The following is a 12,101-nucleotide window of genomic DNA, read 5'->3' as shown; positions in this document are numbered from 1 at the left end:
CAGGACAAAGGTAACACATTGGGAAAATAAAATGGAACTGCATGCTCCCAGTACTGAGCAGCAACAGGGGTATAGGGGAGGCAGAGGATGTATGCTTCATGCTCTGCATCCTTATCCTTGGACCAACAGCATCAGCATCACTGAGGAAACTGTAAGAAACAGATTTTATGGTCCCATCCTTGACCAACTGAACATAAATCTGCACTTCAACAAGATCTCCTGGTATGCACATTACAGTTGAGAAAGCAGTGCTTTACACAGCAATGCAAAACTGCTGAATCTTTTTTTTAACTGCTGAATCTTGATATGATAAATCTTTTAACACCACAGGCAGGCTGTTATAGTACTGGTTATACCTGAAGACACTAAAATTAGGGAGAAAATTAGTAAGTGCCAGGCGCAGTGGCTCATGCCAGTAATCCCAGCACTTTGGGAGGCCGAGGTGGGTGGATCACCTGAGGCTGTGAGTCCAAGACCAGCTTGACTAACATGGAGAAACACTGTCTCTACTAAAAATACAAAATTAGCTGTGTGTGGTAGCGCATGCCAGTAATCCCAGCTACTCGGGAGGTTGAGGCAGGAGAATCCCTTGAACCCGGGTGGCGGAGGTTACAGTGAGGCGAAATCACACCATTGCCCTCCAGCCTGGGCAACAAGAAAGAAAGAGGAAAGAAAGAGAAAAGGGAGGGAGGGAAGGAAGGGAGGGAGGGAAGGAAGGAAGGAAGGGAGGGAGGGAGGGAGGGAGGGAGGAAGGAAGGACATTAGTAAGTAAATAGCAAGATTTAAGAAACTTGTGTCTTGTTTTGAATAGGAAAATATGAAATTCACCTACCCAGAGCAAAAGTCTCTGTCAATACTATGTCACAGTCATAATCCAGAAAGATTTGTGTTCCCGCAAAATACTCTCAAAAGTTACTGACACTTAAACATCCTCTACTGTCTTTTATTGATCAAACTTACCATCCATGAACTTCTCTAAACTTCAAATCAATTTATATGTTTGGCCTATTCTACCTCTGAAGTAGTAAATTCCAAAATTTTCCTACCTGGTAGGTAAAATTGCCTACCAATGGCAGGGAGCGGTGGCTCCCACCTGTAATCCCAGCACTTTGGGAGGCCGAGGTGGGTGGATCCACTGAGGTCAGGAATTCAAGACCAGCCTGGCCAATATGGTGAAACCCCATCTCTACTAAAAATACAAAATTAGCCGGGAGTGGTGGTGTGTGCCTGTAGTCCCAGCAACTCAGGAGGCTGAGGTAGGGGAATCGCTTGAACCCGAGAGGCGGAGGTTGCAGTGAGCCAAGATTGTGCCATTGCACTCCAGCCTGGGAGACAAGAGTGAAACTCCATCTCAAAACAAAAACAAAAACAAAAACAAAAAAAATTGCCTACCAATTAGAAGCTATTTATCTCTCATCAATTTCAAAGATTTGGATCATATTTCTGCTTAGCTGTCTACTTATAACACCAAACATTCCCTTTTCCCCCCTTCATTTAAGTATTGTACAGAAGTCCTCACACTTCCTGGATATTTTCAATTGCCTTTTAACAAATATGTTTTGTTCTAAGGTGGAACAGTCAAAACCATAAAGTATGTATTCCTACTAAATTTTACTTAACATATGTGAAACTGTCACAAGACAAAGGATAATCCAACCTTAGTGAAAAAGACAACTCGGAACTACCTACTGACAATAGGAATGAGTAATTTTCTCATGTGGTTACAGAGAGAATAAAGCATTTCAATTCCCACCCAATTCTAACCCTTAAAGCTTAACTCCACGCCGAAGGCCTCTAAACTTTTTCTATTACTAGTCACTGTGGTTTCCATGTATATAATCCCCAAACACGATTCCTACACTGTAGTTTCAGCCATATTTGCTAGCAAACATTTTACCTCTGGTGATTCTAGGAGACAAAAATTTGACCATTTCAGTTTCATTTATTTCCTCCATTCATTTCCATATGAATGAGCTTTGTTTTTGCCTTGTGACAGTTTTGCAATCAACAGCGATAGACTTCCTTTTGTTAAAGAAACACTTCTTAGAAAAACTTGAGAGAAAAAAAGCCACAGTATTTTGTTTTGTTGTTCCAACAATTTTAACATCCAGTCAACTCCACATACACATCTGCATACCTGACACAATCTTGCAGCTCATGGTGATGGGCTGGAAGGACTTTCCAGGTGACTCAGGATTAGGAACCTGACTTTGTGGCACAATTTTGCAGCTTGATGCTATTGGCTGGAAAGCTGAATTGCCATGAGAACAAAAGGTAACTTTCTGGGATGTTGTCATTTTGGTGGGTGTTCTTTCCAATGAAGATGGCAAAGAATAAAACGGAGCGTGTCGTTCAGCTTCAGTGCCAGCTGGGAATCCTGCTTGAGATGAAAGGCAAATGGCAAGTCATTAATCGCTTTGAAATAAAACCTTACCATGTGGAAAAAGAATAAAAATGCATTATTTCAACACCCATTTTAAACCATGTACTGGTAGCAAAATAAATACAATCAATTATCCCTTCATATTTTCGGTGAAAAATATATATGCTTAGAATAATGTTTAAAGTGCTTTTTTAAAGAAACTTGAAAACATTATTAACTATAAACCATATATAACATAAAAAGAACACAAGTCCTTATGTTCCTCCATTTTTTAATATATAAACTGAAAAACTGTTTAGAGAAGAAAAAAATCTTAAAAAGAAAACATTCATGAAATCTAATGAATGATATCCTCCTATCTTATTTATTTATTTATTTTTGAGACATCATTTCACTCATCACCCAGGCTAGAGTGCAATGGTGTGATCTCCGCTCACTGCAACCGCCGCCTCCCAGGTTCAAGCGATTCTCATGCCTCCCTCAGCCTCCTGAGTAGCTGGGATTACAGGTATGCACCACCATGTCTGGCTAATTTTTGTATTTTTAGTAGAGACAGGGTTTCACCATGTTGGGCAGGCTGGTCTTGAGCTCCTGACCTCAGGTGATCCGCCAGTCTCAGCCTCCCAAAAGGCTGGGAATTACAGGCATGAGCCACCACGCCCAGGCCCTCTCCTGTCTTATAAATGCCCATAAAAAAGATGCAATTGAAATCTAAAGAGGAATAAAGTTGAGATTTTATAATACTAACATCACATTAAAATATAAGCTTAAAATACAAGCTTAGAAATAAAACATTTAAGATCAATTTTATATCATTTATGCTTATATATGGGCACATTTAAATATATATACACTTACATATTTGTTAAATTTAAAAATGGCATGGTCAAAATACACTGTTGGTGATGAATCTTTTTTTAAGTAAAATCAGGTACTTAATATTCAAGTTTCTTGCTCACACAATCAGAAGCTGAACTATAAAGTCCTCCTGTAATACGTTAGAAGGAATTATCAACTGATAAAAATCTGTTTTAGGCCAGACGTGATGGGTCATGCCTGTAATCCCAGCACGTTGGGAGGCTGAGGTGGGTGGATCACCTGAGGTCATGAGTTCGAGACCAGTCTGGCCAACATGGTGAAAATCCATCTCTACTAAAAATACAAAAATTAGCCGAGCGCAGTGGTGGGCACCTGTAATCCTAGCTACTAGGGAGGCTGAGGCAGGAGAATTGCTTGAATCCAGGAGATGGAGGTTGCCATGAGGTGAGATCACACCACTGCACTCCAGCCTGGGTGACAGAGCAAGACTCCATCTCAAAATAAAATAAAATAAATTTAAAAATCTCATGTTTTTTTAGTGGTTTTTACATTTTAGAAAATATCAGTAGAACTTCACGGAAATTTTTTTTTTTTTTGAGATGGAGTCTTGCTCTGTCGCCCAAGCTGGAGCACAGTGGTCTCATCTCAGCTCACTGCAAGCTCCACCTTCCGGCTTCACACCATTCTCCTGCCTCAGCCTCCCTAGTAGCTGGGAATATAGGCGCCCGCCATCACACCTAGCTAAGTTTTTGTATTTTTAGTAGAGACGGGGTTTCACTGTGTTACTCAGGATGGTCTTAATCTCCTGACCTCGTGATCCGTCCGCCTTGGCCTCCCAAAGTGCTGGGATTACAGGTGTGAACCACCGAGCCCAGCCGGAAAAATATTTTTGACAAGGGTGGAGATTTGGCTTTCATAACAGAACTGTGCAGTAGAGGGAGCATGGTCTGTTTATGGCAAAGTTATTTTCCATATACTATAGGTCTCCGAAAGCAGCAAATGGGAAAGGAATGAATGCCTCAGAACAACTCTATGCAAAGAAAACTGCTGTATTACCTTTCTCCACAGAGGTATCGGGTACTGGCTCGTGTGACTGCTTTATTGGTGAAGAAGCTTTCACTGGGGCTGGAATGGTCAAAGGTAAAGATGGAGGGGCATCAGAGATATCAGACTCCGAGCACTGAGGATATATATAGTCTTCTCCCAGAGAATGGCGATGGAGTTCAACATCTACTACCTAGACAATTGGGCAACAATCAGGCTCATGAGTCCATCATCAAGGTCACAGAAAGCTCAAGTTCTGTCTAAGAATGCGATCTCAGGGATGTGAGAGACAACTTCTAATCACACTTCAAAGGCAATTTCAATCTGAGGACCTAAAGGATTTATTCTAGAAGGTAATCTAATCTGGTTTAACAGATACATACCTCAGTGAAAATCTAATCTGGCTTAACATACAAATCTCAGTGAAATCACTCACAAATTGGGGCTTTTTGATTTTGCTGTTGCTACTCCTTACAACACTATTGCTCCAAATCTTTGCATGGCTGCCTTTCTCACCAGCAGGACTCAATGAAGTACACCACCTCAGAGAGACCATGCCTAATCACCTAAGCATGAGCTACTTCCTTATCCCCCAGCTACTCTTATCTTCACAGCACTTATTTGTAACTGCAGTAATTTTATTTGCTTCTGTGTTTACTGTCTACCCTCCCCATTTTCAATGCCACATTTAGAAAATGTCAGTAGAACTTCATGGAAATTTTTTTTTTTGAGACGGAGTCTCGCTCTGTCGCCCAGGCTGGAGTGCAGTGGTGTCATCTCAGCTCACTGCAAGCTCCACCTCCCGGGTTCAAGCCATTCTCCTGCCTCAGCCTCCCTAGTAGCTGGGACTACAGGTGCCCACCATCATGCCCAGCTAAGAATTTGACTCTTTGAAGGAAGAAGCTTCCGTGTTCATTTCTGTATTCCCAGCACCTGGACCAGTGCTCAGTAAGTACCCTCTGATATAATATAGCAGATTTCTCTAGACAGAGTAAGATTTAATTAGTGAACTCTGATTAAATGGTTATTGCTGATATTATATCATGAAAACAAAAAAAGGGGGAGAAGGTGAAGAACAAAGTTGGAGGTTTCAGACTCCTGATTTCAAAATTTATTGCAAAGCTAAAGTAATCAAAACAGTATGCTGCTGGCACAAAGACAGACATACAGACCAATGGAATAGAATAAATCCTCACATATATGGTCAAATTATCTCTGACAAGGGTCGCAAGACCATTCAGTGGGGGAAAAGACAGTATTTTCAGCAAATGGTGCTAGGAAAACTGGATATCCACATGCCAAAGAATGCAATTAGACCCTTACCTTACACTATATACCAAAATTAACCCAAAAGGGATCAAAGAATGAAACATAAAAGCTAAAACAATAAAACTCCTAGAAGAAAATATAAGGGAAAAGCTTCATGACACTGAATTTGGTAATGGTTTATTGGGTATGACACCAAAAGCACAGGCAACAAAAGAAAAAACAGACAAATGGGATATCAACTTAAAAACTCCTGTGCATCAAAAGACACAATCAACAGAGTGAAAAGGCAAAAATATATCATGGAATGGAAGTAAATATTTGCAAATCATCTATCTGGTAAGGGGTTACTATCCAGAATATATGAATAACTCCTGTGACCCAGCAACAACAAAAACCAAACCACCTAATTAAAAAATGGGCAAAGACGGCCGGGCACGGTGGCTCAAGCCTGTAATCCCAGCACTTTGGGAGGCCGAGACGGGTGGATCACGAGGTCAGGAGATCGAGACCATCCTGGCTAACACGGTGAAACCCCGTCTCTACTAAGAAATACAAAAAACTAGCCGGGCGAGGTGGCGGGCGCCTGTAGTCCCAGCTACTTGGGAGGCTGAGGCCGGAGAATGGCGTGAACCCGGGAGGCGGAGCTTGCAGTGAGCTGAGATCCGGCCACTGTACTCCAGCCTGGGCTACAGAGTGAGACTCCGTCTCAAAAAAAAAAAAAAAAAAAAAAAAAAGGGCAAAGAGGCCAGGCACAGTGGCTCACGCCTGTAATCCCAGCACTTTGGGAGGCCAGGGCTGGCGGATCACGAGGTCAGGAGATCGAGACCATCCTGGCTAACACAGTGAAACCCCGTCTCCAATAAAAATACAAAAAATTAGCTGGGCATGGTGGCGGGCACCTGTAGTCCCAACTACTAGGGAGGCTGAGGCAGGAAAATGGCGTGAACCCGGGAGGCGGAGCTTGCAGTGAGCCGAGATCGTACCACTGCACTCCAGCCTGGGCGATAGAGCGAGACTCCGTCTCAAAAAAAAAAGGGCAAAGATATTTTCTGAACGTCTTTGAATAGACATTTCTCCAAAGAAGATAAACACATGGCCACCAAGCACGTGAAGGGATCCTTAACATCACTAATGATTAGAGAAACACAGATCAAAACCACAAGATACCACGTCACAACCATTAGAATAACTACCATAAATTAAAATACAAACAAATTAACAAATGCTGGTGAAGACGTGGAGAAACTCAAATACGTGTGCACTGCTGGTGGGAATGTAAAATGGTGCAGCCGCCACGAAAAATATAGCAGTGGTTCCTTTAAAAATAGAATTACCATAGGATCCAGCCAATTCCATTTCTGGGTATATACCCAAAAGAATTGAAAGCAAGGATTTGAATAGATACCTGTACACCTACGTTCATAACAGCACTATTAACAGCGGCCAAAAGATGGAAGCAACCCAAGTGTCCGTCAACAGATGAACAGATAAACAAAATGTGGTCTATACATACAATGCAAATATCATGCAGCCTAAAACAGGAAGAGGGGCTGGGCACAATGGCTCATGCCTATAATCCCAACATTTTCGGGGGCCAAGGCAGGAGGATGGCTTGAGCCCAGGAGTTCAAGACAAGCCTAGACAACACAGTGAGACCCAGTCTCTACAAAAAATAAACAAGTAAGTAAATAAATTAGCTGGTCATGGTGGCACACGCCTATAGTCCCAGCTACCTGACAGGTTAAGGACAGATTACTTGAGCCCAGGAGTTCAAAGCTGCAGTGAGCCATGAATGCACTCCAGGCTGGGTGAGAGAGCATAAATAAATAAATAAATAAATAAATAAAAATAAATTTTAAAAAAGGAAGGAAATTCTGACACATGCTACAACACGGATGAAATCTGAGGACATTATGCAAAGTGAAATAAGGCAATCCCAAACGGACACATACGGTATGATTCCACTTATATGAGGTACCCTAGAGTAGTCAGATTCACAGAGACAGAAAGCAGAGCAGCAGTTGCCAGTGCTGGGGGGCAGGAGCAGTGGGTAGTCATCGTTTAATGGGTACAGAGTTTCAGCTCTGCAAGATGAAAACAATTCTAAAGATGGACTATGGTCACGGCTGCACAATAACGTGAATGCCCTGAATGCCACCAGACCGTACACTGAAAAATGAATAAGACAGTAGATTTTGTGTTACATGTTTTTTAACCACAATTTTAAAAAAATATATGAACCAAGGCTGGGTGCAGTGGCTCATGCCTGTAATCCCAGTGCTTTGGGATGCTGAGGTGGGAGGATTGCTTGAAGCCAGGAATTCTAGACCAGCCTATGAACATAGTAAGACACTCTCTCTATAAAAAAATGTAAACATTAGCTGGGCTTGGTAGTGCAGGTGTACAGTCCTAGCTACTTGGGAGGCTGAGGTGGGAGAATGACTGGAGTCTAGGAATTCAAGGTTGCAGTTAGCCATGATGTTACTGTACTCCAGCGGAGACCCTGTCTCAACTAAAAAAAGAGAAGAGAAAAAGAAAAGGAAAAAAGAAGAGAAGAGAAGAAAAGAGAAGAGAAGAGACGAGACGAGACAGGGAAGAGGAAGAAGAAGAGGAAGAGGAAAGAAAGAAAAGAAAAGAAAAGAAAAGAGAAAAGGAGAAGAGGGGAGAAAAGGAAGAGGGGAGGAGAAGGAGAAGGGGAAAGGGAAGGGAAGAGGAGGGGAGGGTTTGCTGCGCCCCCACCCAAATCTCATCTCAAATTGTAATTCCCATGTGTTGGAGGAAGGGCCTGGTGGGAGGTGATTGAATAATGAGGCATATTTCCCCCTTGCTGTTCTCATGATAGTGAGTTCTCACGAGATCTGATGGTTGAAGTGTGTGGCACACCCCACTTCACGCTCTCTCTCTTGCTGCCATGAGAAGGTGTTTGCTTCCCCTTTGCCCTTCCACCATGATTGTAAGTTTCCTGAGGCCCCCTAGCCACATGTTTCCTGGTAAGCCTGTGGAACTATGAGTCTATTAAACCTTTTTTCTTCATACATTACCCAGTCTTCGGTAGTTATTTATAACAGTGTGAGAATGGACTAACACAGAAAGACAAAGTTAAAAAACAAAACAAAAAGAACACTAATTTTTTCCCTAATTAAAAATGAAGATGAGCCAGAAGCAGTGGCACACACCTATAATCTCAGCACTTTGGGAAGCCAAGGCGGGCAGATCACCAGAGGTCAGGAGTTCGAGACCAGCCTGGCCAACATGGTGAAACCCCCGTCTCTACTAAAAATAGAAAAATTAGCCAGGCATGGTGGTGCGTGCCTGTAGTCCCAGCTACTCAGGAGGCTGAGGTAGGAGAATCACTTGATCCTGGGAGGCAGAGGTTGCAGTGAGCCGAGATCATGCCACTGTACTCCAGCCTGGGTGACAGAGCGAAGACACCGTCTCAAAACAAACAAACAAACAAACAAACAAATGAACAAACAAAAATGAAGATCAACTTTCATCCTACTCATTCCCAGATAATACTGTAGGGAGAAAAACCTACCGTCTCTGCTCCAAGAGTCTGCAAGCCAGTATAAGTTCTATCCAGCTATGGAAAGACAAAAGGGAGAGTGTTAAATTTCACTGCACTTACTTACATATTATCAAAGGATACAATCTAACCTACAGCTCTTTTGCAAGTCTTCATACCATAGGATCAACTCTTTCATAACGTAAAATATAAATTCACCACTTCAATAAAAAAATTGAGTAAAAAAAAAAAAAATCAATAAAAATCTCAGACATATAGTTACTATATTTTTAATATAAATTATACATTTTTAAAAACCTATTCTAAGGACAATGTAAAAATGGAGGAAGTTTTACACAAAAAGATGTTTACTGCAGCATTATCTATAACCAAACTAAAAACAATATAAAAATCTAGAATAAAGGAATGTGTAAGTAAACCATGGACCATCAATCTCTGAAATATCATGCAGCCACACAGATGAGGTTTACAAAGACTATGTACAGATATTTTAAATGACAGGCTATACATGTTTTAAATGCATACATTCTTGGACACAATTATATACTTGGAGTGTATTTACTAAGCACTTAAAAAAAAAGAACGAAAATATAGGCAGTAGAGGCAATGCTAATGACTTCAAATATACTGGCATCATAATTTGCTTTTCGAGAGAGGAATATAAACTGAGGGAATGTTAATAATATAAACAAGAGTTTACAATTACACAGAAAAAGGTTAAGTTCTTATTTGTAAATTTATATTCCACCACTAAAAAAAGGACTTGTGATAACAATATAAACATACAACAAGATTAATACAGAAAAGTATTAAATTGGGTAGAAAAAAAGAGAGGGAAAAAATGAAGCCAGGGTAGATTAGTAAATACAAGGTTTTAAAGGCTTATGAGAGGCAGGTGTCACATCTGGTTGAGTTTCTTAGCAGCCAACATGAGAGGACAACTCAGTCAGTTATGAGATTTAGAGTTCACAAGATAAAAAGCAATACAGGATGGATTAATAGTGGTTCCACGGAAGAAGTCTGGAGTTTTAATATTTAAACCTGAGCCTATGGTATGACTGCTAAAAAAATAAAAGGCAATTTTAGGTTACATCCATTTTCATAGTCTCCAGAGCACACAGTCTCTCTGTAATCTGCACAGGTTTATGTTTCATTGTTGGGACCAAATTTTAAGAGGGACATTGGATAGGACAGGACTATTATCAATACAAGAAGAGGAAATGTAAAACAAAGCATACAAGAAATGTAACAGGAACAGGTTTTGCCTGGAGTAGAAATGATTTCAGGAGACACAAAGGCTATCATCAAACATTTTTAGGGTTCTTATAAAACAAAGCCTTACTCTATATTATTTCAAAAGTCAACAACCTGAGGCCAGGCTCTGTGGCTCACTTCTGTAGTCCCAGAACTTTGGGAGACTGAGGCGGGCTGATTGCTTGAGTCCAGGAGTTTAATACCAGCCTGGACAACATGGTGAAAGCCTGTCTCTACAAAAAATACAAAAATTAGCCAGGCGTGGTGGCAGGTTCCCGTAGTCTCAGCTACTCAGGAGGCTGAGGCAGGAGGATCTCTTGAGCCCAGGAGGTTGAGGCTGCAATGAGCCATGATCACACCACTGAATACCAGCCTGGGTGAAAAAGGGAGATCTACAAAAAACAAACAAACAAAAACAAAAACAAAAAACCAGCCTGAGCAACATGGTAAGGCCTCATCTCAACAAAAAATAATTAAACAATTAGCCAGGCATGGTGATGCACGCCTGTGGTCCCAACTACTCAGGAGGCTGATGTGGGAGGATCGGTTGAGTCCAGAAGTTGAGACTGCAGTGAACCGTGTCTGCACCACCACACTCCAGCATGGGTGATAAAGTGAGATCCTGTCTAAAACAAACAAACAAACAAACAAACAAACAAAAAAACAGAAAAAAGAAACACTAGGACAAAAGGACAAAAAATGGGGTCAGGTTTTACTAAATGGATGAATGTGTTAGCTTGGGAAGTGCTGTGCTCTAGGGTGATGGGTAAGGAGAGAGTAAATGACTACCTGTCAGAAATGCAGGATATAATAATTTCACACATTCTAGGAACTTTAAATTTTATGTAACTCTAACATTTAGAGTATTTAATATTTAATGTAGTATTTACAGAATCAAATACACATCATTATTTACTGAGAATTTCAGAATACAAAGATCACTTCAGGCTTTAACAGCCAGGAAAAGCTACATAGGAACTTGAAGAATGCAAAGAATTCAGACAAGCATCTGAGGAGGGGAAGAGCATTAAAAAAGACCCAAGGAAAGACAGCCCAAGGCATTTCTATGACAGGAATAGACTGCCAAGGCTAGAGCGGAATGTTCATCAGGGGTTTTGTGCAAGACAACCTAGGGAAAGTAAATCGAGTCAAAATGAGCCCTGAGAGCAGGCAGGGGCATTCGCACTTGAACAGGAATCCAATCAAGTTTTCTGAAAGGGATAGCAGAAAGGTTCTGCGGTTTTTAAGCGGATGGATCAGATACTGTCGTGTAGGATGCCCTATGAAGAAAGGAGATGGATTTTTAAAAGCCTATCAGGAGACAGCAGAATAATAGCCTAGGAATAGTGGGCAGGGGCCAGGGAGTGGTGGCTCACGCCTGTAATCCCAGCACTTTGGGAGGCAGAGGCAGATGGATCACTGGAGGCCAGGAGTTTGACCACCCTGACCAAAATGGTGAAACCCTGTCTCTACTAAAAACACAAAAATTAGCTGGGCGTGGTGGTGTGCACCTGTAGTCCCAGCTACTTGGGAGGCTGAGGCAGGAGAATCGCTTAAACCCAGAAGGTAGAGGTTGCAGTGAGCCAAAATTGCGCCACTGCACTCCAGCCTGGGTGACAGAGTGAGACTGTCTCAAAACAAAAAAACAAACAAACAAAAAAGAATAGTGGGAAGGGAGGAAGACAGAATGTAAAAGAGATTATGAAGAAACAATAATGGTCTGCAACTGAACAAATATTTAAAAGAGGGAAGAACCAAAGATAGCTCCAAGAGTTAATTTAAAAATGACAGGAAAAATAATACTAC

The 12,101-nt window shown here is 41.4% G+C and overlaps 1 protein-coding gene across 15 annotated transcripts in view; it reads right to left on the bottom strand.

Annotated features, from left to right (window-relative positions):
• The window catches only part of LOC105480599 (kelch-like protein 24), a 176,217-nt gene that overhangs the window by 53,773 nt on the left and 110,343 nt on the right, over positions 1 to 12,101 (bottom strand). For 13 of the 15 annotated variants that reach the window (XM_071091344.1, XM_071091346.1, XM_071091343.1 and 10 more), the window contains 3 exons: positions 9,054 to 9,098; positions 4,259 to 4,439; positions 2,138 to 2,380 (listed from right to left, as the gene is read on the bottom strand). In XM_071091344.1, the coding sequence (XP_070947445.1) occupies positions 2,138 to 2,380; positions 4,259 to 4,439; positions 9,054 to 9,098 (469 nt within the window). The remainder of the gene's footprint in view (positions 1 to 2,137; positions 2,381 to 4,258; positions 4,440 to 9,053; positions 9,099 to 12,101) is intronic. The other 2 variants (XM_071091347.1, XM_071091355.1) reach the window with 1 other exon arrangement.

Source organism: Macaca nemestrina, chromosome 2 (genome assembly GCF_043159975.1).
Source record: "Macaca nemestrina isolate mMacNem1 chromosome 2, mMacNem.hap1, whole genome shotgun sequence".
NCBI classification, from domain to species: Eukaryota; Metazoa; Chordata; class Mammalia; order Primates; family Cercopithecidae; genus Macaca; species Macaca nemestrina.
This window is presented reverse-complemented; position numbering and strand designations above follow the sequence as displayed.